A 26,299-nucleotide genomic window follows, 5' to 3' on the forward strand; every position below is an offset into this window, starting at 1 on the left:
TTTCTTCAGCAAACCTCAAATATGTTATCCACTCAAAACATACATTGTTGTACATCACAGCACCAGAGAAATTACAGCAAAAAATTGCTGTATGTAAATATCTATCATACATGACTGCCAATATAGGTTGTAGAACTCATCATTGCTTTCCACCAACACTATTATGTTTTCCGAACAGAAGAATCTAAACATAATAAGAAAGAATACCTAGTACAGTAAGCCTATCCATCATTGCCATGAGCAACATAGAAGACCACATACACTCACCTATCTGCCAGCAACGTTGAATATACACAGGTGAAGTTTCGCAGGAACTGAGGCAACTCCAGATCAAACTAGTTCTGGCTCAGCGAACCAACCACCTGGAGGGTATGGATTAAGTTACATGCCGATCACACATTTCACCCTTGGTCAGCCGATGCTCTGCAATTTCAAATGTGGCTGTCTGCTGACCCCTTCCAGACCATCATGGTTGACTCCTATCTTACAGATACAATTCCTCGTGTCTAAACGAGGAACAGCCGCATCACCACCAGGAGGGAGCCTCGGGCCATAGAAGAGGAAGGATTAAATATGTGACAGATTACTATATCCAGGCAAGAGAACCTCGATCATTTGCTACTTGAGGGCGACCCCTAGTTGGTGTTGGTGGTCTGTTGGCATTAAGCTCCTGATATCACAAGAAAAGATTGAAAAATCAAACTCACGAGAAGTCATGATTACAGTACAGCTAAAGCATAAAACCTCCTGAACACTTCAGGTTGACACGACGAGCAGAGAGATACCTGCATCCATGTATCCTCAATATGATGCTCTGGTGATGCTTCGGGTGAACTAATGGCAGGGGGTAAAGGATGAATAAGTTTTGGAACGACTACAAGGTCTCTTCCCAAAACTAGAATTGCCCCTGCATTATTTGCAGTGCCTATATCCACACCATAAAACGATTAGCAGAAGAAAATGAACATAATTTTAGTTCCAAGTGACAAATACCTACCACAATAATTAGTTGCTGAAAAAAGAGTAATTAAATGTCCCTGAGCAAAACGTTCAAAACCATCCATCACACACTCGTGTGCTCGTACTATCAACTGCAAGTCATTGTTATTGCAGAACTCCATAACACGGTCAGGCTGCAGTAACAAGTAAAAAGCATCAGACACACAGAGCCCACCAATATTACAGTAGAGATGGAAAGTAACCAAACTAAAAGGTAAAAATACTAACCCCAAAAGTAACTAGGCCTGGCCCCCTAGCATTTGGTCTTAATCCTTCAACACTGTCGTTTTCTGTTGGATCAGACCTGCATGAAAAAGAAAATGGCGAGAGTGGGATGTTACTATAATGTCATTTTTACATCAGAAAGAAGGCAAAAATGAAATGAAGGCATTATAAGTAGTTGAAATACTGACCAAAGCAGATCCATAAGAACAACTGATCCTGCCTCCATTGTAATTGGTCTTTGAAGGTTCTCAATCTGCTCCACATGATTTATGGACCTACCAATGCCACCATGCATGCAGATAATCTTCTTCTCAATTAGTGCAGCCAAAGGGAGCCAATTAAACAGTCGATTTATGCGGTGCCAAGCCCAGATTCCATCTCGCTCTCCCTATTCCCAGATAAAGTAAATTAATAACGATCTGCAACAAACTGGCTCCAGAATACGATCAAGAAGACCCCAAAAAAAGTATAATTACCATTCGCTCGATGCACTCTATCCGGAAGCCAAATAGAGCATTGATATCTGCTGCCTCATGGTTCCCACGAATTAAATGTACATTATGAGGATATTCAACCTGCAAATATCAAACAGTAATGGTTTAGCTTGGTTTAACAATAATTTTTTCTTCCCCAAGATACTTCATCTGCCAAACCAAAAGTAAGTGTATGCATACATGCCAAAGCAATACCTTTAACGCAAGGAGAAGAGTAATAGTTTCCAAACTATGCTGGCCACGATCAACATAGTCTCCCAAGAATAGATAATCAATATAACTGAAAATCACAGGTACCAATAAGCATAACAAGCATAAAGAATCAGCTAAAACAAACAGATACTTCAATTGAAACACCAAATGAAAAGTATGCAGCTATTTTTATTGCAATATGCCATATTGAGTAAAATAATAATCTTCTACCATAACCAGGTATCTGAGGTACTTTTAGTTTGACATGAGGAGCATGATAGACACAAGATGAAAGTGCCATCACATTTCATATCAACTAATACAAATTATACAATACAGGATATCATATTATACCGGAAAATCAACCCATATTAGTAATCCAGTAATGAATCTCCAAGGAACGATCTACTGAAGTACATGACACAGCAATGTGTAAGCTAACATGGCATTAGAATATAGCAACATGAAACAAGCACAGAACCATTAATTATGCTATGAAGACACGTACGCTATGTCCCCTGCTGTTGAAGGAGCACCATACTCATCAAACAAGCGCATAAGGTCCCCAAACTGACCATGCAAATCACCAAAGATCTTAACAGGAGATTTGATTTGCAAAACACTTGGCTCGCTTGAAAATATTCTTTCGGCACTGTCGCAGAGATCTGCAATTTCGTTGCAATCCAGAAAAAACTGCCTGCGTACAGGAGGCTTCCAACCGCGGGGTTTTAAAAGATGTGCAATAACCTGCATTAGTAAAAAAAATGTATTAGAAAAATAAGATGAAAAATCTTGTTGGAAAATCTAAATATTTAAAGACTACTTGAAAAAAAAACAGATAGAGAGACAGACAGATAGATACTTAGAATTAGGGTTTATGTTTTACTTACCCAAGCATTTGGCCCAATGGGACAGCCACGTGTCCCACCATCCTGAGTGACGGGATGGGATCAGATCAGGACAGGACAGGACATCAACTGTCCAAAGTGTTGGGATGTCCAATTCCACAGAAAAAACCCCCACATGATTTGAATCCTTTATTTATAATTATATCTCTTTTTACCAAACAGGATAAGTTAGTTCCGTTCATCTTAGTGTTGCAACAAGAAGAAAAGAGATGGAACATATTCTATTTTATCATTTTCCTTTTTCTGCATTTCATATCATTTTGTGTGTCAATATCAACTAAACCAGAATTGACTCAAATTTCCCTTTTCTAATCCAAAATGCAAAAAATCAACTCCATGCACTCGATCTGCAGGCTAGAGTTCTCTTCAAATATAACAATAAAGTCTACCTTTTTAGGCACGCTATTGATAGACATCTGCCGATCTAGTAATTTCCTAGCTGCAGTTGCACTCTCAGGAGTACCATAGCTGACTCTCCGGCCTTCATTTTCAAACTGATCGATGGAAAGCTGCCTGACCATGCCACCCAAAGCACCCCCTGTCTCTGCAGCTACAACCACCTGCATGATCAAAAAATAAAAGTCAATTTCATGGTTCAATAAAGCAGAAGTAGCTCACTGGATTTGCCACAACATTAAGTTACCCACTATGCTTCAAACTAATGGAGACATAGGATGAAACATGGTGTCTTGCAAATCAATCAAGCGATACGAAAATAAAATACAGAGCTGAAAACACATTGACACTTATACTGACTGCTCTGTGATGTAGCCGAACCCCAGGTGGTGCAGAGTCATTTGGAAGGGAACCATCAGGAAGTTTTATCAAGCTTGAGATTTCTTTTCCACTTGGCGTAGCCTCTGAACCACGATCGCGGTCAGGCAATTGCTCGGCATCACCATTAACTTGCCGGGCTTTAGCAGCTGCAAGAGCAGCACTAATTGCCTCAGCCTCTGCTGCTGAAGCTTCAACCAAATATTCCACACCTTTGCTCAGTCTCCTGCACCAAAATCAATACTAAATCACATATTTCAATTAATTTTAGTAAATTCCACTTAATTTTCCACAAAAAAAAATTGAAAGACTTGGCCAATTTTCATTTGATACGTAGAGGAAAAAAAAAAGAACTGCTAAAATATGCTAAAAACAAAGCCAGAATAGTAATAAGACATCCATATCATTTCTGGCAGACTACCTTGGTCCCTGCAGCATGGCATTTTCAGTGCTTATATCGGTGTACATATCCCCATTAGCAGGAGGAGCAACTGGATTGCCAAGCACAACTGCACCATCAGGAACTGCTTCTGGAATAGCTTGCCTTGATCTTTCATCAGCATATGTGAATCTTCCAGGTGCTCCAGGTGATCTTCCTGCTGGTACATTGGCAGTTGCTGCAGCTGCTGCAGCATGGGAAGCTGCACTTGTTGTTTCAGCAGCAGCCAGATCTTCAGCAGCAAGTAGGTCATCAAGAAGCACACCTGCGGAAGAAATCACTATCCGTTCAATAACCAAAGCAATCAACTTATGATGGTTAACATTAAGGTACGCCATCTCAGTACCAGGCTCCATGCCGGTGCCACCTTGTTAATGTGTCGGTATGTCCCATATGGGGGCCGGTTCGGCGTACGGCCCCCGTACCGCATATCGGACTGAACCGGTATGGTACAGTTCACCCCATACAGTCCAATTCAATACGGTATGCCGTACCTCAGTTAACATCAACTTATCTCAAAAAAATTAGCATCAGAAGAAAAATTGTATACATTTTTTCCAAAACAACAGAAGCATGGGTTTTTAGAATATAAAAAATATGATGTCAATATCCACTTGTTCCCTCCACTAATGGTAGTTCTGGACATATAAACTCATCCAAAAAAAAGTATAATATAAAGGCGACCCTACACAATTTTTTTTACAGAAGAAAAGATTGAAAAAAAGGAAATAATAAGCAATGTATGCATGAGACTTCTATACCCTTATCTTGACCTTAAAAGATCATTTTATCCCTTCCTCCCTCACCTCCTTCCCTCTCCTACTTCCTAGAGAATTTGATGCGACCATGTCTAACCAAACCCACCAGTGAACATCTCAATCTCTTTTCCCTGGATATGGAAATCTTTTATCTGAACAAAACCACTAAATATAGGTCAAATTGCAGCTTTGGCAGTGCTTAGGCACTAGAAACTTGCAAACCAAAAGAGCACCTAACAACCATGGAGACATTATTATAGAACTTTAAGGCAAGGAGGACACTAGATATACTTATACATGATCTTAACATCAAAATCAAGGACCCCCGAGCCATCCCAAAGCGGGGGTTTGAGGTGTACTAAACTAGACCAAATGGTTCGGTTCATCAATCCAGCCCCCCCTTTTTTTAATAAAAATCCCTCCCCCCTTCTGATCCGCTCCCTCTCTCTCGACTCTTCTCTCTCTCCTCTCTCCCAATCTCTTGATTCCCTCCCCCTCTCTCCCCCTCTCTCTCTTGATTCTACTCTCCAAAGCTTCCTCTCCCCTTGCCTCTCTTTCGCGATGCTCTGCCGCCAACAATGACTATGCTACGACAATAGCTTGTAAGTATGCCTCTTTCCTCTCTCCCTCTCTCTCTCAATTCCACTCTCGGGAGCTTCCTCTCCCTTCAATCCTCTCTCTGGATGCTCCACCACCACCGACAACTCCATGACAACAACGGCTCCACAACGACAGCTGCTCCACGGCGATGATGCCAAGTAGGATTAGGGTTCTGTGACAACAGGTAAGACCCTCACCTCTCTCTCTCTCTCTCTCTCTCTCTCTCTCTCTCTCTCTCTCTCTCTCTCTCTCTCCCTCCCTCCCTCCCCCCCCCTCTCTCCTCCCTCTCCTCCTAGAGAATTTGATGCGACCATGTCTAACCAAACCCACCGATGAACATCTCAATCTCTTTTCCCTGAATATGGAAATCTTTTATCTGAACAAAACCACTAAATACAGGTCAAATTGCAGCTTTGGCAGTGGTTAGGCACTAGAAACTTGCAAACCAAAAGAGAAGTGTAGGTAGCATCTAACAACCATGGAGACATTATTATAGAACTTTGCTAGGTGCACACTAGACATACTTAAACATAATCTTAACATCAAAATCAAGGACCCTAGAGCCATCCCAGAGCGGGGGGTCGGGTGTACTAAACTAGACCAAATGGTTCAGTCGGTCAATCCAGTCCCCCCTTTTTTTATAAAATACCCCTCCACCCTTCCGATCCTCTCCCTCTATCTCGACTCTTCTCTCTCTCCTCTCTCCCAATCTCTTCATTCCCTTCCCCCTCTCTCCCTCTCAAGATTCTACTCTCCGGAGCTTCCTCTCCCCTTGCCTCTCTTTCGTGATGCTCCGCCGCCACCGATGACTATGCTATGACGATAGCTCGTAAGTATGCCTCTCCTTCCCTCTCTCCCTCTCCCTCCCGATTCCACTCTCGGGAGCTTCCTCTCCCTCTCGATGCTCCACCACCACCGACAACTCCATGACAACAATGGCTCCACAACGACAGCTGCTCCATGGCGATGATGCGTAGGATTACAGTTCTGTACCGTGACACCAAGGTACGTCCCTCTCACACCCCCCCTCCCCTCTCCCCCTTTCTCTCCCCCCCCCACCTCCCCCTATTTTTGGTACGCCTCAACTCAGTAAGGTATGTATTGGTACCAGGTTCAGCAACTCTTGATTAAGATAAAGTAGAACCAATTTAAAATTCTAAAACACATTGTTACCATGCTCATACATAGTGAGTTCTATTTATCATATACTTAGCTACCCTTTGTATAAACAGGCACGGCTGCAAACTCGAGCAAAGATGTCATGACGATAAATAAAATTTTCGGTTGCTTGCTGTAAAACAGACGCGGAAGCAAAATATGGCTATGGAGAGATTTCGAAAGAAGGTATCACTTCAAAGTTCGGGCAATTGAGATCATGTGAACATTTGATAAAGACTATTCCAATCAGATTTAACCAGTTAGATAGCTTGAGTAGAGTTAAAGGGCTACAAAAGTTGGTAGGTGGATTAGGGAGGTCTGGTACAATCAAAAAGTTAATCTATGGGTGGGAATGGGTCAAGCAACAAGGATCCACTAGTAGGTCAGTTGGCATCAGTCTAGTACATACATCCAACCATATAACATAACCTATATCTTACCCTTTCCACTACCACCCATAATCTACTGTCCAACGCAGTATCTAACCTCTAAACTTGCAGCCACTCCTCCATACCACTCTCAAATAACAAATCTAGTCATCTTTTATGAGTTCATGCCTCTCAATCTCTAACATGTCAGCTCAATCTCCCATTCCTTCTCAATCATAGTTTTTTTCTATATCCCACTTTCTAGAAAATTAAACTAGATCATGTATAACTGATACTAACAACTAATTTCTCCACCCTTGACAAGCATGAATAGAATGTGTGATACCGCAATCTATAGGGGGCGTTTGGTATGGGGTAATCGTCCCAGGATCAAGGGTGATGTGGGTGGAGGTGATGAGATCACCGCGTTTGGTTGCACCAGGGTGATCTTACGTAGCGGTGATCCTAAATCATCTCCACTCCTCAAATCACCGCCCAACCCGGTGATGGGATACCTGTCCTTGAGGTCGGAAATGCAAGATCACCCCAGGGCAGTGATCCTGAGTTGAAAATTAAAGACAAAAAATACCCCTCAATTTAGCAGAAAAATTGATATATCAATATACCATCAATATATTATGTCAAAGTTATATATATATATATAATATTATGTTGATATTATATATTATATTAATGATATATATTATATTATAATATATTACTAATCATATTATTATCATATTATTATTGAAGGATAAATTTAAATTATAGTAGAAATATATTATTATATTTTATACTTATATAATAAAAATATTTAATATATTACTCCTATTTATCTTATTTTTATAATCAAAATAATTATTTGTATTAAAAAAATTATTATAAGTATAAATAAAAATATTAATTCTATAATGAAAAATAACATATTTTTATAAGATTAATAATTTATAGGAGTAATAAATATATTTTTATAGAATATATTAATAATTAATATATTGATAAATATATTAATATTTTATTATAATATATTTTATATGATTAATAAATATATGATAAGGGCTACTAAAAGTAGAATATGTGACAAAATTATGGAGCTATTATAAGAATTAGCATATTGACTTAATTTTTGATTCTTGAGAATTAAAAACATAAAAAATCCATCTAACATATATCAGGGGTATTTATGGTATTATGTGGTCGGTGATCTTGGATCTCCGTACCATACCAAACAAGTTACTAATGGATATCCGAAAATTTTTAATCACTGGACCATGGCCTACCAAACACATTGATCTTAGATCATTGGGGATCAAATCACCGCAGCATTCGGATCACCGGAGATCTTAGATCACCGTGGTGATCCTGTTGGGGTTACCAAACGCCCCCATAATTATAACTAATTGGTGCACACTATAATATTAATCTTGTCTGAATGTGAGTAAAGACAAACAATATAGTATCAATTTTCAAGGTTTATTCTTCTTCAAAATAGGAGTTGAAGCAAACAACAATTAAAAAAAAAGAATGATGTGAAGTATAGTTAAAATGTCATTAAAAAAAATATTTTTTAACTTTCATATTCCAACAAAGTTCAATTAGTGGTTGAGGTAATTTGTGATGATATATAGAGATGTATATCACTTGTAACACAATATTAAAAACATTGCATGTGATTTGCTAATCGAAGTGGTCATATTAAAAGGCAATTTCCTGGTGTACGATGCCATGATGGCAGCCACCATCAATAGCATCATGAGCATAGAATTAATACATAGTAAAATACTGTATCATTTTAGACATCTAGTGCTTAGCAAAACTTCGACATTTTCTTAAACATAATAAGCAACCAACACATATGATTACGATAGAAGCTCAAAATATGCAGCACAAAAGCAAGGATACAAATCAGCTTCAATGTCTTAGACACCAAGATGACAAGATTGTTGCAAATAAATAAATCTTAATTCTCACCACCACGTAGCCCTCCATAAATAAAAATCAAATCGCCAACTGCAGCAGCTGCATGCCGACAACGTCGTGTTAGCTCAACAGAAGCATCTCCACCAGCCGCATCTGCACTGTATCTCCCCGTCCTGGGACTCGTGACTACAGATTTTGTATCACACCAAACCCCAGCAGCAGTATCCAATACTGAACAGAACAAGAATACAAAAAAAAAATTGTGAGATCTCTATAAACAAATTCATCATCCAAAAGGTACAATAAACGAAAGAAACATCACTAGTCTGCCATACAAAGATTCATGTATATATGATTGTCATGCACCTGTGAGAATCACTACTAATGTAACATATCAATCAACAAATAAAAAACAAATTGACAACTTCACTTTTTGTAAACAGCCATGTGGATTACATGATAACTGATCTAGGAGACTGATTCACTGACCATGCCTGATTGACAGCATTTAGAATCAACGAATAAGCACAAGCAACACAAGAAACGCTAAAAAGAATCATCAAGTTTGAATGGATCAGTTTCTATGTTGGAGCTCATTCATGATGCTGCAAAACACTGTAGCAACAAACAATCTCGGACTGTATAGTGATCCACACTTCAACTTCTGGTAGTAAATTGCCATGGAAGTATTTCAAAAACAAGAAAATAGCTCACTGATGTAAGCATTTCTGATATTAATTTTAACCAAAATTTGGAATACTGCACCATACCACTTCATGCCAGCCATATTGTACCCCGCCTAAGATATCGGTACTAACACACCCAGCATTGTACCGTGCTATATCTGGTACTACATCTCACTGTGCTGTGCGGCAGAACAGACATACTGTATCAGTACAGTAGCATACAATAACTGTAAGGTACTGAGACAAGTTCTGAGACTTTAAACATTGATTTACTTAAACCATCCATAATCATTGCTCGTTCATCAAGGAACAAGTCAGAAAAAATCAACATGATAAATAAAAATAACTTCATTGTTAACATAGCTTTTAGATATCACTAGATTTAGTTATCTCAAACTGCTTAGGAGGAAATATGTTGAATATTCAATGAAATCAGTGCCTAAGATTTTCAATAAAGCAAAAGCAAAGATTAGTCAAGATGATTAACACCACAATTTTCCTTTTCTTTATTAAGGAAATGTAGGTAATAACACCTAAGGTTTTATCAGTAGCAAGTGGCGCACCTAAACTATGAGGATCACAATCCATACCTCCCACAGAAGCTTGTTATAATAATTAGTGAATATGTTGTTGACAAATAAAGAAGTTTTTGTATAGAAAACTCCATTTGCACATCCACGAGAAAGAAGTCTACGGATTTATTCGCTTTCCAAAAGGTAAAACTTAAGAAAGATGACCTTGATATTATACCAAGAAATATGCCCTTATTGTACCATGCTGCATCAGAAAATAAAGTTCTCATGGAGGACATCCATCATTAGCCTGCAAGATGATGTTTACCAAAACTAGTTATAAGAGAAGGGCTCCAATGGAGAAAGTCTGAACTCTGCTAAGAGATCCCGCAAAAGCTTCAGCTGAATCTACATTGAAGAGTCTTGATACTAAGGGTGTCAAAAATCACAATGAAAGAATTTTACTAAGAATCTCCCATTAAAATGACAATCCCCTAGCCCGGTAAATAGACTTACTCGTCAACAAGACTGAAAAACAATAGAATAACATCGTCCTCATGCTTTTGACCATGAATTCAAGAATGTTGGTAGTCCCAAAGATTCAACAATCATATATCTCTTATTCCCATATCACCCACATTGTAGATTGCAAGTTCATTTAATGCAAGAATCAAATAATTTGCTTGCATGTAGCAAAGAGAATTATATTATTATTTGGGGTAACCAAAGAAATAGCCAACAAAGCTATAAAAAGTTATCAACACACCTAGCCCCCTTGCAATGTAGGAGACCAGCTGACTCATCCTCCTTAGGAACACATGAAAAAGATGAAGTTTAAAGTGACCTATTGAGGCTACGCTTTTATTTATAATCAATTGTCAAGACACCTAGAAGCAAAAAAAAAGGGAAAGAAAAGAAAAGAAAAATAAAAAGAAAAATCCACACCTGGAGAGTCTTCCAACCACCTTCCTATCTGCGCATCTCCGTGTTTAACAGATTTAGAATAAACGCCCAAATTCAGCATGGGAGTTGTCAACTTACATGCCTCAAACTAACAAAGTTGGACAAACTTCCTTTTACAGGTGCTTTAGTGCAAATAGCAAAAGCATCCTAAACAGAACTCAAAAGGTCTAAAAATATTGAGAACATATCAGCATAACAACATAAAACCCAGAGAAATGGAGGATATTATGACCATATACAAAGGTCTTAAAAGTTAATGCTGTACCCATTCCTGCTGATAGCAGTATGATAAGTGTTTCAGCACATGCACGTGTCAACAAGCATCAAGCAACATGGAACGCCCAGAACAAGCATGCAGAGGCAAATGCCAGCCTGTGCATGCCTCAGTCCTTGATCACAATGAAGCTTGAGGCCCCAAATCAATCAGAAATTCAGAATATCATATGAAGTCAAAGTTTCTAAAGCACACTCTGTTCATTCTAAGGTAAATGGTGAAAGATAAAAGGGATATTATTTTTATAATTATTGCAGTAAGGATGGAAAGAATAAGGGAAATTAACCATCAATTTTTCAACTTATGCTTCAGAAATAACATGCAACAAACTTGGAGCATGCCCAGCTACACATTTTAAATTACAAACTTCTAGAGATACAAATCATCAGAATAGGAGGGCATGAGTTTTGTTATAAAGTTACAATCATCAATTCGGATAGGTCCATTCACAAGGCCTATGTTAGAGGCACTACTTGGACATTCCAAGAGAACCAAAATCTGAAAACCAATAGAGTTCCTGCACAAGAATGTCTACTTTCATTAAAGACATTATTTGGACAAAAGAACACAAATATGTATACCACTCTTTCACGACATCAGTTCATGATCAGATGGATCCACCATTGGACTTGTATCATGTCATCAGAAATTTGACAAATTCTTGGGTCCCAGAGGAACTAAAATGCAAAGGACAAAAATGCAGAAAACAAGTTCAGGCACTCTAGAATCAGGACAGCGCTAGGTAGGTGTAAGCTCTTCATGTTAACTATTACATCAACAGCAGCCTAAACAAGTGAAAGAAATCCAGAAAAATAGATTGTAAAGCAAAAGCAACATAAATCATAATTCGAGGTCTAGTAAGGAAGTTGTAAAATTAATATTTATGGCCAAAATATGCAATAAAGTTACCAATCTAAACTCCAGATGGACTCTTTGTGAGTTCAATACTGCTTTTGCTACTCTAAATCAAAGTAAAATAAAAACCGCCAGAAATGAGGCAAAATCACCTGTTATATTCAGCTCAATAGGAATGGATATAACTAGTGTTTAACCAGTACAAAAAATCATAATGAACCTATACAAAGTAATCACACAATTCACGAGCATATATTTGGTTTAGAAATAGATGTACCATGGCCTCCTTTGCTACAAATTAATTAAAAGATTTAAAAACATCATTGCATAATGTAATCATCATTCCAGATTACATTTGAAAACAAAAGCAAACGAAAAGCTTATGACAGTATTGCATCAACCCAACATTGAAGTCCTGTGGAATCCTAATCCTTCATTGACCTGGATGAGAACAGGGGCGAGCGTAAAAAAAAGATCTCTACAAAAACTTATCTACCTCATTAGGCAAACGGATATTCTAGAGAGAGGAAAAAAACAAGTAGCATCACTAATACACACAATTTCTAAGAACTTACATGACCCTCATGCATTTAAAATTCTCCAAGAACTCTTAAAGGCCAAGACAGTCCAAAGCCCAATGAGGGAGGCCTAGTTCAAATCAAGTTCAAGCAACAGAAAATCAGGCCTTTGTCCACGTTCAGACAACCATTAGATACAGAAACTTAAAATAAGTGTGCAAACTGCAAACATATGCTCCCTCCCTCCCTCTCCCCCCTTTCTATCTATACATACATTTGTATGTATTCATAGATGACACCTATGAATGCTGCCCAAAAGCTGAAATTTCATTAAGGCCCATGGTCTGCCGTACCGATCGGTACAGGTCGGTATGGGCCGGTACGTACCGGTACCGGATGGAACCGGTACGGTATAGCTATATTTTTCGGTTCCAACTATTCGCAACCGGTACCGGCCGATACCGAACCGTTACCGGCCCGTACCGATCTCAACTTTTTTTTGGCTTTTGGCCCGAACCAGCCGAACTGGTACGGTACCGGTTCGGTTTGGTACCGTACCGGTATCGGTGCCCACCGGTACGTCGGTACAGTCGGTACAGCGGACCTTGTTTAGGCCCAATCTGCACTAAGCTCAGCCATTCTTAAGGAGGACTTGACTAAGAGTAGCTGCTCTAAGCGTACTTCATTAGCAGCATTTTCCCCCACATCAACTAAACTAGATGTTATTTGATAAACAATTAGTAACTGTTGGTCTCAAATCACCATGACAATCCATCCTTCTCAAACTTGAACTTTTCACTTCAAATTGATATATGTAACAACATTGTGGGATAACTACACCTTCAGTCACCTCCATATATGTCATCTATGTGAACATGTTAGAGAGGATAACTACTGCTACATTTATTTTCATGTTTTAGGATAACCATTACAATTAATTATGGATTTCCGTGTTGTGGATGGTTATCATATTAGATCATGTTACCAACATGTGACCAAGAATCAAGATAGGAAGCTTGGGTCCTACAGTAAGTTTGAGTAACTATAAAAAAAGAGGTGATAGAACCCCCATCTGCAATCTAAAACTAAGAGACAAACTTCTCCATAATCTTCCCAAATCCTCAGCTGGCTGGTAACTCCAACAAGGCTATGTAGAATGTTTCCTCAAGATAAAGTGAGAAACCAATTTCATACCATGCAAGCAATGCTTAACAACCACCACTGTTAAGTCCCCAAAATGTTGCTAACTTTGTTCAAAGTTATCATGATATTTTCTACTGGTTTTATGATTAAGGACTAATTCACATTATAGTGGAATACTATAAAGAACAGCTCAGAAACCTTGGAAGGGATTAGATCACTAATTTTATTCTACCATCTGCAATGACCCAACTCGCTCTCCAGTTCTCTTCTCAAAAATTCCGACCAGCTAGTTCCAGAGCAAAATTTCTTCATAAGTAAAAACTTTAGTATGTCTCTAATCCCCCCTTCCTAGTGCTCCCATATTCTCATATGTCACCATGAACCATAATAAGATGGTTCCTAATAAAACACACCACACCATATGGTTCAGTCTCACTCACCATTACACAAAAAAATCCATTTAGTTTCTTTGAAATACATGGGCAGGGATACAGAAAAATGAAATAAAGGAAGCCAACAGAAAAAATTTAAATGCATCAAAGAAATTTAAGACAAAAACATATTACTGACAAATAAAGTCCATATTCAGAAATTCTTGTTAGCCTTGTTGGTGCAATTAAATATATGAAATTAATGAAAATGATCTTCTTTATTCAATCACAAGTTATAAGCAAAAAGCAAACAGTTGAAAAAGGAGAAGAAAAAAAAAAGTAAAAGTATTCATGAGGATACCGGCCACATATTCAAAGGTTTGCCAATGATAGAAGTACAAAAGTTCAGAAGTAAAGCTCAAGTTTAATATTAAAGAAAATCTCCAACCCAAGAACCAGAAACAATTGGAATTAATTATAGAATATCTAGGACTCGTAATGCCACATCTTGATATAAAAGAAAAAGGACTTCCATTTTGATTTCCAACTTTCTAATCGCTGTAAACATTTTTCACTGGTCCATAAAAACACAACATGGTAAACTTGCCCTCAGCCTCTTGTATCCTACATCTTTTGTCTCATGATATTTGATTGGTTCTAACCATTGATGTAATTTTTGAGATTGAACAGGTGTTTCTTACAACCAGGGTCAGAAATGGGACCAAGCCGGGCTCGCTTCAAGTCAGGTGAACTTGGGTCTAGGTAGTAGAGCCCAATTTAAAATCGATTCAAAGCTCACCAAGGCCGGTCCGCTGTCTCAAAACCCCCTGGCCCTCTATCTCACATACCCTCTAGCAACCCACAACCCCTCAGAAATCTGCTTTCTTTATATCTCTCTCCCCATTGCCCACACCTCTGCCCTCTCACTCCCTTTTTTCCCACCCCAACACCCCCATCTTCGCCCCTCTTCGCTCTCTCTCCTCTCCCCCTTAATCTCCTCTGTCTCTCTTGCCACACCAAGCTCGGCTCCACCACCGTCCATGAAGAGATCCAGCCCTCAAATTTGCACAATGCTGAGCTCGGACTTGGGTGGGGCCCACTCCAGTTCAATTCAGGTCAAAGCCCATTTAGACCTCAAGCGGAAGCCTAATCCTATGAAAATTTCCAGGCCTGGGAGCCTAGCCTGAAGCCCCCAAAGTAGATTTTCTATCTTCATAAAAAAAAAAAAAGATTTTTTTTGTTTTCATGCACCACCGCACCTATATACCATATAAAAGAGAGGTTTGAGATCATTGTTTTCTAATAAACATAAAATCCATCTGGAAAGGATATGACACTAGATCCTGATAAATGTCAAGATTTGATCCCCACAATTATTTATTGCGGGTTGTAGTCTAACACTCAATGCTACAATATATACATGTTAAACCAGCACATAGATAGCATTAGCATCCTCTTCTAATTCATCTAACTGGAAGCAATGAATGTACACCTCAAGACACTTTACCTTTTCCCTTTAAAACATTTTTGCTTAAGAATAAAGATAGATAGGGAAAAAAACATATTGTTCAAAGTTCAAACCACAGGCAGCTAGTAGAGCATTTCAGTTTTCACTAGTAAATGATGACAAAGTACCAATGTCAAGTTACCATAAAAATTCAACTCCGAGGTTGTCTATCTAACTATCTACTTGCCACAAAACCACAAACACAAAAAACTACCTGCAATGCTTGACGAGTCTTCTACCATACGCCCACCACCAAGAGCTCCTCCAGATACATGAAGTCGAGCATTGACAAAAACCTACAGCAATATGACATTTACAATAACTAAACTGAATATGATGTATAAAAAGAATTGGCAGAAATGTAACAGGGGACGAATCTTACCGCTGCATGTTGGTATCTAGGAGATGGAGAGACACCGGGAGCAATAGCCCACTCCCAACGTCCATCCCTATGTTTTGCAAGACCATATGCACTTGATAGGGGCTATAGAAACAAGTTAAAAGGAAAAAATCATGTGAATCAGTAACCATAATTTTTTTAAGAAGGAATTCTGAAACACAATATTTAGTCAACATAAACATTCAGAAATATCAACAAATAAATTATATATACCACAATGGATAATGACGGATATAGATCCTTTGCAAATAAGCAACAAGGCTTATTTAGATTTAGCATAGGTAGTTCATTGACATGGCAGAGGTGTGTGGCCAACAAATAAACACTGCATGATTGCTTTCAGTACTTATTATGTTTCTTCAAATGTCAGCATCCAAAGGGATCTAAGGCAAATGCATCAGTACAAAAAACTTCAAGTCTCTTAACCAAGGTTCGTCTTCTCAATACCAAACCCTGTACCAGTACCATCCTATTATAGTGTCGGTATGCTCGATACAGAGGCTGGTTTTGCGTATCAAATGCCGGTACGCCCTCTGTACCATGTACTAGTTCAATACTACTACGGTCAGTACATGCCAGTACCAACTGGTGAGGAAAACCTTGCTTTTAACTAATTACCAGCATAGAGAATTATTTAACATTCATATTTTGTAACATGAACCCTTGCCAACTAGAAGATTTACATCTCACTTAGCCTACTTGCACCTTCATGCAGTCCCCTAATTTGAATGAGCACAGTATCTTGGTTGCTCACAATCAACTCTTTCAACAAGCAATATTTGCACTTTCCTTAATGGCATGAGTCTGAAAAAAGCATTTCCTCAATATGCAACATAGTTGCCATATGACTACCTATAGGCCCTTTAACTGCTAAGATATATAGAGAAACATAAAATGAACAAAAAAAAAAGAAACACAACGAACATGATAATGAAATGTAGACAGCCCTGTTTTAGGAAGAAGATCTATAATGTGATAGTTTACTTTAGCCTAGAAAGTGAACTTCCTTTTGAGTTTGATGTCATATTCTTACATGACTAATGATATGCTTTTCACTAATTAAATTATCAACTGAAAAACATTTTGGGCAGAATAATATATGATTCGTCCCTTGATTATTATTATTTTCTAAGCACTATATACATAATTAAGTCTGATCATAGATGTACCAAATTCAAACATACTTTTACATAACTAATGATAGTTTTTTCACTAATTAAACTATCAACTGAAAAAGATATTGGGCAACATAATATATGATTCATCCCTTGAATATTATTATCCTCTAAGCACTATATACATACTTAATTAAGTTTAATCATAGATGCATCAAATATGCATATCAAAGTTTGTTGTACCAGTCAATACCATACTGTATCGTACCGATACCGAACCGGTATGCAATCTCATACCATACTAACACTCAGCAAGCCTCAAAGTCTCGTACTGTACCGCATACCGATACTGTAATAAGATGGCAGCGGTACAGAGTCCGGTACCAAGACGGCGAACCTTGTGGTGAGGTTCCCTCAAATTCTTCCCTTGATGGCGGCCTAACCAAGGAGGACATGTGACGGCAAGAGGACAAGGCGGAGGCCAAGTCAAGCCCAACCTCGCCAAGTGCCCACTTCATGTCCATCGAGGATAGCCATCTTTCCTTGTTGCCACACCAAGCCGAACCTCATGTTAGGCTTAGTGCGAATCATCCGTCTCCCTTGGAATTGGGCTCGGCACGCACTAGCCCTGCGCACGCGGCCTTCGTGCAGAGGTTTGGCACGACCATGCCCAGTGCCATGGGCGCCCAAACCACTCGGGCACTACAGGTCACCGCACAGCGCGTGCGGCCTTGGCCATTCAGGCCATGGTCGGCATGCGCCCAAGCAAGGAACAGACGCACGGCCACCAGCCCGCGTGCACATGCATGGAGCAGGCGCGCAGCCAACAGACCACATATGCGCGCAAGGAGCGCGCAGCAAGCAGCCCCCGCGCGCGCGGCCAGGGCACTTCAGGTCTCGGCCGGCGCGCGCGCGTGCAAGAAGCGCGCGGCAAGCAGCCCCGCGCACGCAGCCTTGGCGCCACAAGCCCAGGTCAGCACGTGCGCGCGCCAAGAAACGAGCGATAAGTTAGTCTACTAGTTGAACTTATAGCTTGCATGTAAAATATTAAAGAAATGGTAGAAAATCAGATCCCTGAGAAGACCCAATGTCCTAAGAGAATAGTTAGACTGCCCTAAAAAACAGTGACATACTACTATAATGCAAACTCTTAAACAATCAAAAAATGCAGATTAATATTGAAATAACTCTCATAACCTACAAATGTTATTAGCAATAATGATGGTCAATATCAAATCTTGTTGCTTTTAAACTATTAGTAAAGAGCACCTATTGATACAGTTATCATTCTCTAAAGTAACTTTTTGACTCACTACACTGTTTGTATCCCTCCCTCCACATAGCAGAAGAAGACCGTCAGAGCGTGCACTTGCAGTTGCATACCTGGAAACAAACACTAAGCAGTGAGTTTTTATAAGGAGGACACTAAGCACATTAGAGAACTTCGATAACTAAAATTAAAGCATTAACAATCTAAAATGATAATTCAAAACTTGTAGAAAAAGTTATTTCAAGTTGGTAACATAAATGAATTGAATTAACTGCTAGCAAACTGCCCGATATATTCATGGGTGGCATGGCAGTAGAAGGATATTATATACAAGCATTACACACTATAATCACGTTCATTTCATAATAAGCATCAGTATCTTTCATCACCTCAATTTGCACCTTCAAAACCAGTGCTGGCAACAGGTTGTTCAACTAAAAAGTGATATTTGTGCCATGGTCAATATCTGCAAATAGTTGCATCATACCATCATGGAAAACCAGATAAACAGATCCAAATTAACTATAGCTATTGTACAAGCATTAGAGGAATATCTCTCTTCCCTTTCACTTATATTGGTTCAATTGCACTTTCTTGTCATGCTAGGCAGTTGGTTTTGCCCACTGTCTTCCATGTCTCTTCTTCAGTGTCCATCTCATCCTATACATGGTAATGGTTATTATAGGTGGATGTCAATATGCCTATAAGACTGTTTTATACTTTCTCATTTTCTGTTGTTTTGGGTACAGCAAGCAAGATGGCATGACATAGAGATGATCTTTCACACCTTATCCAGAGGCTTCTTTCATAGAACACAAAAGAAAAGCACCATAACAGAGGTCCAGCTCAAGTCCCATGAAGATCTATTGGACCACCAACTAGCGTTTAGCACATTAAGTGTAGAAACTACATAAAGGATGCATGTAAACCACTGAACCAAAGAAACATTTGGATACGAGAGGAATATTTGATTATTGTGATCCCATCATATGTTATGCATGTTGAATCAGGCAGGGGGAATATTTAACAAATGATTGTGAAGCCATCATCCACTGAAATGTTGGGACTTTCTTTGCATGACAATAAGTAGAAGATTTTAATTTGTTGATCCAGTAAACAGGTCGGATACATATAGAAATTAATCAAATTATGATGATGTAAACAAAGAGAAAGGAAGGGGGAGTCACTCTCCAAGAGCATCAGGGTTATTATAGTTTCAAGGGTCATTAAAAGAACATGGGTCAAAGAGCTGCATGAGATATGGAAGGCATTGAGTTCACTAGGGACACAAGCCGTGAGGAATATAGGGTCCATCAAAGATTCAAGTACTTCAAAGACCTAGACACCCTTCCATCAAAAAAGGAGAAGTGGAGAGGGGAATGGAGGAAGAAAAAGGGTGCAAAGGGAATGGAGGGAGAAGATATACAAAAACTAGAAGAGGAATGGACACAAGACGAAGAGAAATGCAGTGGACTCAAAGGAAGGGAAAGACATAATAGAAGAAGAGCAATTAAGAATGTAATGGCTATAAGGTAATAAGATGGGATCTTAATCATGGCCATCCATTTCAAATGAATGGATGGCCAGGATCTGTTATTAAAGATTTTTATCTATATTATATAGACCATGATTTTAAACAAGGCCAGCCAATTTTTCCATAGTAAACAGGGCTAGCCTGATTTTTCCATGGAAAGGGGCATCCCGCATCTTGACATTCAGGGCAGTGGATGTCCTGTCATGTCCCACTCCATTTCCCAACTCATCCCGTCCCGACACTCAGGATAGTGGGACACCACACTACCGTATCAATATTTAGAACCTCGATATAAAAATATACTCTATATACAATTATATACTATGTGTGCATATTATTTACTCACATTTCCAGCCAGACTATCATCTGCACAAGTCTATCCCAAATTTAGTTTTGGCCTTGACTTCTAGACCCCGCCCTAATTATCATCCTCCTCTTTATTTTTTCTTTCTTCTTTTACTTCCGTACTCATTATTTCCTTTCATATTTCATTTTCAATTGCAATTACATGATATTTACCACATTTGATATAAAATATCGTCCTCGACCTTTCCTTTTTCTACTTTTACTTCCATACTTATTATTTCCCTCCATATTTCAAATTCAATCTCAGCCCAAGGCTCACCCTTCTATCATTTTAAATCCATCACATTAGTTATTGTTCATTTCAATCTAAATTTTAATTTGACTGTTTACATATAGATCCACACCACAGCGCTATGTTTGTAGTGTCTTCAATTAAACACTATTATTATGCCTCCAACTAATGGCGTTTCTAGTGTTACTCAGGAAAAGTCCTTCTCAGACTTCTATAGTGAAAAAAGTGCTTTTTGACAAAACTGAGGGCATGTTGCCATTGCTCCTGTTTTTTGGAAAGTTCTCACAAAAGTAGAAACTGCAAGGTACATTTTCTAGGTTCTCCTAAAAGTGTTTTTTTTCCGATTTCACTTCTCCTAGAAGCACTTTCAAATAATGTCACCCAACATTTTTCAAGAAATACTTTGTTTCTTAAGAAGTTAGAAAATTACTTTAAACAAGACTAAATATGCCCTACGTATTTGGTAACATCATTTTGGAGGTTGTTTCTTAAGGAAGCACAAGTGTAAAGGCGACTTTTAGGAGAAGCTAGGAAAACAAGCTTCTCGCATCTCCTCTTGTAAGCTTACTCCTTGATTTTCAAATATGGTAAGCCCGTCCACAAAATATTATTCTATAATATGTGATCACCAACTACCAAATATACAAAAAAGTAAGCTTTGTTTCAGAACTTCAAATGGAAATGCTTCTTGGAAATAACTTTCTGAAAAGTACAAGCAATGCCAAACACCCGCTTAAAATTAGAGCACAGTGCTACTGAATTAGAGCCCACCAAATGTGGCTAGAATTAATGTGCCAACTAAATGCTCTAGGATTAAAAAGACTAAAGAGATTACCTAACAAATGAAGGATTCTACATCTCAAAGAGTTTTACCTACTCACGCAGCATAAAGAGAATGTGAAGAAGCTCAATAAAATAATAAAAATAGAGAAATAAAGAAAAAGTGCAAAGTGTATTCATCTCATGAATTCATCAAGGAGAACATGTAAAATAAATAGATTTACTTGCAACTGAATCTGGTGTTAAGCATACAAAACAATCAGTATAGAATGGAAATAATAAGTTTGAGCCATCCAAATGGACCTAGGCATCCTAGTTTTATCCTTCGAGCATAACTAGAAAATGTGGAAATGTTACTACTCTCGCTCCATAATGCGAAGGAATAAGCTGGATAATGTGGACATCATTTTGTGCATTGGACCTCTTTTGCCACTTGCTATCAATCATTCAATGAATGAAAAACCTTACCTATTTGGGAAAAAAAGACAGTTTTGACTATGGTGCCAACGTCAAACTCAAAAGGGTTATCACTTATCACTAATGAATAAAGAAGAAGCTCATCGTGGCGGGAGATGAAAACATTCTACAAAATTAGCCCCCCACCCCAAAAAAAATGGCACAAGATATCTTCCTATAGCATCACTAATTACAACAATTAGAACATCCAAGGTTCCAAAAAGCCATTGCCAGTAAGAAAGAAAGAAACCAAATGTGCATTAATAGTTCAAAATACTCTACAAGAATGATAGTATTAGTAAAAAGCCAGGAGCAAAGGGGAATTACAGATTGATTAATATTCTAAAACTTTTAGTTATATAGATAAGTCAACTGATAGCTCTAATCCACGAAATCATGATGTCAATGATCAATAATATTACCAAAAGCTATTAATGGCAACTTGAATTGCCATGAAACAAATATAAGAAAAATGCTCTATTCCTAAGCATGATGATGAGTAATTTCTACAGTTCACGAAGAATCTACCATAATTTATGACGAAGCAAAAAAAACTGAAAACAACATAGAGAAGAGCTACATGCCGTGAAATTTACAAAAACCTAAAATATATAAAGATATACCAAGCCCACAATATTTTTTCTCTAGTTTCTTGAAATCATCAATAGATGCATGAGATATTGCCGAAGGAGTTAACTAGATGTCAAATCAGTACAAACACCAAATCAGACCTAAAATAAAATACTAAGTATGAGAACTATAGCACTAAAATCACATTTCAAGATTACATAAAATAAATTCTTGAAACAAAAACTAAACATGAGAATATACCAAAAGGCATCAAATTGTTGATACTACAATCTTGTAATCCATGATCTGGATCTTATGATCTGGATGAATATAGCCTGATCAATTCAGGTTTATATCCTGGGATTAGGATCTTTTAGGATCATAAGATTTAGATCTATGAAATGGGTCATACAATCCCTTGGATCATAAATCCAAGTTGATTATCTTATCTACATATTAAATCACATGGAAGACCATTTTCTATCATCAATCAGAATGACTAGCTTTAGAAATTACTTACTTATCATAATAATCCTCAAGTGCACAAAATTAGCTATCTAGTGAGTTTTTTAGCATCTAAAATGTAGGGGGAAAAGAGGGATTTTTGAGGTTGCGAAGTCAAAAGCAAAAGGAAAATATATGTAATTTTATAGCCATTTGTTAGAATTTGATTATTTTTTAATAAACTATTCTAGCTAAAAGGAAAATTGACTTGATACATTTGGAGCGATGGTACCTAAGGATCTTGAACAATTGGAAGTGATGTCTCTTTCATTAGACATGCTATATATGGACTTATGAGGGTGGAAACTAGACTTATTACATAAATGGATTTCTATTCTTAATTAATCTATCTTATACTTGACTCATGTTTTGATTTTTACATTTCTTATTTAACTTCAAAAAAATTTGAAAGAAATTGTAAAAAAAAATCTTACAATCAGCCATTCAGTCTATGATCTGATCTTATTATAATCCATGACCCAGTACCCTCATTACAACACTGATCAGCATTACCAGAGAACATATCTGGACCATGAAACAATATATAATTTTCCCAATAAGTTAAAAAATACAACCATCATGTAGCTTTAGGAAACCCGATAAGATTGTTGGTATTCAACAACAGAAAAATTAGAAATTAACTTTTGCAGTGGCCTGCATTTTTAAATAATAAAATTCCAGAGAGATCTTAGACAAGCAACACTGACACATTTGACCATCATGAACTGACATATCTAGAGATAGCAGAAAGGATTTAAAAAGTTTGTTTGTGTGATCGTGTCATTATGCTGGCAGTACAGCATTATCAATAAGAAGCCATGTACATCGACTAAAAGGTCAGAAAATCTTATTAGAGGAAATAACTGCATGATCATGAAACGAAATGATATGACAAGAAATCTTATCTTATTGGAGAGAAAAATAAACTCTTACTGAGAATACTCACATGCATGGAGGCGGGCCTTCACCCTCTGGTTCCAACTTCCTCCACTCATAGGGCTTGGCAGCAGTGTCTAGGGCCCAAACATCAGCTAAAGGCCGCTTCCCTGAAAATATAGTTTAAACTTCATAAACTCATTCACATTAGCAGAAAATGCTGAAAGCATCCAACTTTTGCTGGTAATGATGACATGCTCATACGCGCATGAACGAGAAGGAAAAAAAGGAAGAGCTAACCATCATTTCCACCAATAGTCAACAGAAACCTTTGCCCCACTAAAGCCATCACATGTCCATAACGTGGTCCAGGGCCAGGTCCTTGGACAACAACCCTGCAATCATGCAAAAACAATCGCAGCACTAATTAATACAGTGATAATATAGTAATACAGAATCTGGTTGCTTAGATATGATCATAACCTATGCCATCGTGGTCGCTGTTGTGTTAAGTCCAGAACATGAAGATCCTCTGCAGACAAACCAGCAGGGCCAATTCCACCCTGATTGCATCACAAGAAAGAAATCAGCTAAAAGAAGTTTTCATCTAAGAGATCTAAAAATTTTCAGCTTGGATACTAAAAACTTGACATGAAGAGCTTATCTTTCCAAAGTTATTAGCTATGAAAGTACCTGAATTACCACCATGGTACCCACGGCAGTCGCAACATGTGCAGCCCTTGGTGACGGAGGTTCCCCCAGTGGTGTCAACCTGAAATCATATGATAGCACTATCATCACACTGCTGATGTGGATGCCAAATGTTTTTTAAGCATAAAGTTTGTTAAAGAGTGTACAAAATGTTAGTTCCACGTAGTTTTTGTTCTTTTAACAGAAGTAATTTCCAGCTAAACAAAACCCAAAACAACGATGCAAAAGAAACTATATATGAAAATAAAGTCCAGTAAAGCCAGATAGTTTGAAATCATTTGAGATGTATCTACGTCAAGCAGATGCTAAAGTATGCTCTATATTGCAACTAGTTACTCAATTTTTTTATGAGCTTACCTTGTCCATTTATTTGACAACACATCATAACAATGGACGTCAGCAGTTGCACCTGCGAGACCTGCAATCACAGAAAACATCACACTTGGACGACAAAGCAACCTTCAAGTCTAGAAATTTCGCAAATCAATAAATACAGCAGCCCGCTTATGTACACAAAAGACCTAATTTTCAATCCAATAGCAGAACTCTGTATTCTTCCATCTCACTTTCCCCTATTTTTTTTGATGAATACTTAGCACAACTTCCTCAGAAATCTTTCTTCATAAAGATACGAAAGCAAGAATAGCAAAAATAGATTCTTTAAATCTTTCTAACAAAGGACTAGAAATTAGGGTTTCAAAGAAGGAGAGCAATTAGAGGATTAGAGAGAGCACATACGGATGCCGGCGCTCCCGGCAGAGGACGGCGGGGTGGCCGAGTTGCCCTCGAGGGCGGTGGCGCCGCCGAAGAGAATCAGCCTCGGCCCGATGTACCCGGACGTACCCTCCTCCCCGACGGCAGCCACGGCGGTCAGCGTGTGCCCGCACCGGCACCCAGGCCCATCCTCCTTCTTCTCGATGATCGCGTTCACCACCGAGTAGGTCGGCGCGGGCCGCGGGCCGGCGGCGGCGGCGGCGGCGGGCTGCGGCGGCGGCGGCTGCCGCGGCTCCTGCGGCGGCACCGTTGCCGTCGCCTGCGAGGAGGCGGAGGACGCTGAGGGGCCGTCGTGGTTGTTGGCAGCGGCCGGATCGTGGTCGGATTCCGTCGACATGGAGGCGTCTACGTCCATGGCGAGCGGCGGGGGAGACAGGCGCGGGGGTTTCGCAGCGGCCTACCGGCGCGATGCGGGGCGAGCATTCGACGTCGCGGAGCCCTACCGCCCGATTTATCGACAAAATCGGCCGGAATTCATCTCAGCCGCCGCGGCTCGGTCCCGAACCCGATGCAATCTCTCGTCCGTATCGGCGGCGTGTCGGATCGGAACAAAGGAACGAATTCTAAGACAGAGAGAGAAAGAGGTTAGCTTTTTTTCTCTTTTCTTGGATCTCTCCTCGATCTCTCTCCCGGCCTCCGTGAACGAATCCCACGTCGCTCGCGCGAGCGGAGGAGGGGAGAGGAATACAAATAGCAATGGATATGGATATAAAATCCGAGGAGGAGGAGGAGGAGAAATTTAATTAGGAAAGGGCAGCGGAGAGAAGAAAAGAAAGGCTGAGATAATATAATCCCTTGTCCGTCTCCACCTGTTTATTTTTAATATTTTCCCTTTTTTCTTTTTTTTCTTTTTCTTTTTTCTATTTACGGCCTCATCTCCCTCTCTCTCTCTCTCTATTTCCAAGAAGCGGCCGAGGAATCAACGGGAGAAAATCTCAAGGCTAGGAGAGAAAAAAGAAAGAAAGGGGGGTTCCCTGCATTGGTGGACGAGGCTAGACCCTGACCACCGGCAGGAGCCGGTGCCCGGGGCGGTACGGCGCCACAGCT

At 39.0% G+C, this 26,299-nt stretch overlaps 1 protein-coding gene across 2 annotated transcripts; it reads right to left on the reverse strand.

Moving 5' to 3' along the window:
• LOC103705724 (serine/threonine-protein phosphatase BSL3) lies at nucleotides 1–25,749 on the reverse strand. Of its 2 annotated transcripts, none has more exons than XM_008789555.6 (21): nucleotides 25,217–25,749; nucleotides 24,836–24,896; nucleotides 24,461–24,539; nucleotides 24,251–24,330; nucleotides 24,068–24,162; nucleotides 23,838–23,937; nucleotides 18,493–18,562; nucleotides 16,047–16,148; nucleotides 15,879–15,960; nucleotides 8,887–9,066; nucleotides 4,014–4,296; nucleotides 3,575–3,815; nucleotides 3,208–3,378; nucleotides 2,419–2,657; nucleotides 1,914–1,998; nucleotides 1,701–1,799; nucleotides 1,413–1,612; nucleotides 1,228–1,303; nucleotides 998–1,133; nucleotides 786–925; nucleotides 1–670 (listed from the first exon to the last, which is right to left on the reverse strand). In XM_008789555.6, the coding sequence occupies exons 1-21, from the start codon at nucleotides 25,605–25,607 to the stop codon at nucleotides 587–589; spliced, it is 2,994 nt and encodes a 997-aa protein (XP_008787777.2). In that variant the 5' UTR covers nucleotides 25,608–25,749; the 3' UTR covers nucleotides 1–586. The 2 variants fall into 2 exon arrangements, with proteins under 2 accessions (XP_008787777.2, XP_038970458.1); XM_039114530.3 differs by having other exon boundaries at nucleotides 3,575–3,818.
• Between the last annotated feature and the right edge of the window lie 550 nt (nucleotides 25,750–26,299).

Source organism: Phoenix dactylifera, chromosome 1, assembly GCF_051530095.1.
Source record: "Phoenix dactylifera cultivar Ajwa chromosome 1, Ajwa_hap1_PhDact_Kaust_v1.1, whole genome shotgun sequence".
NCBI classification, from domain to species: Eukaryota; Viridiplantae; Streptophyta; class Magnoliopsida; order Arecales; family Arecaceae; genus Phoenix; species Phoenix dactylifera.

Coding starts and splice junctions, on each gene's coding strand:
- LOC103705724 (XM_039114530.3), bottom strand. CDS start 25,607: ATGGACGTAGACGCCTCCATGTCGACGGAATCCGACCACGATCCGGCC. Junction 23,938..24,067: donor GACTATTGGTGGAAATGATG/GTTAGCTCTTCC, acceptor CTATATTTTCAG/GGAAGCGGCCTTTAGCTGAT. Junction 1,800..1,913: donor CTCTTCTCCTTGCGTTAAAG/GTATTGCTTTGG, acceptor TGATATTTGCAG/GTTGAATATCCTCATAATGT.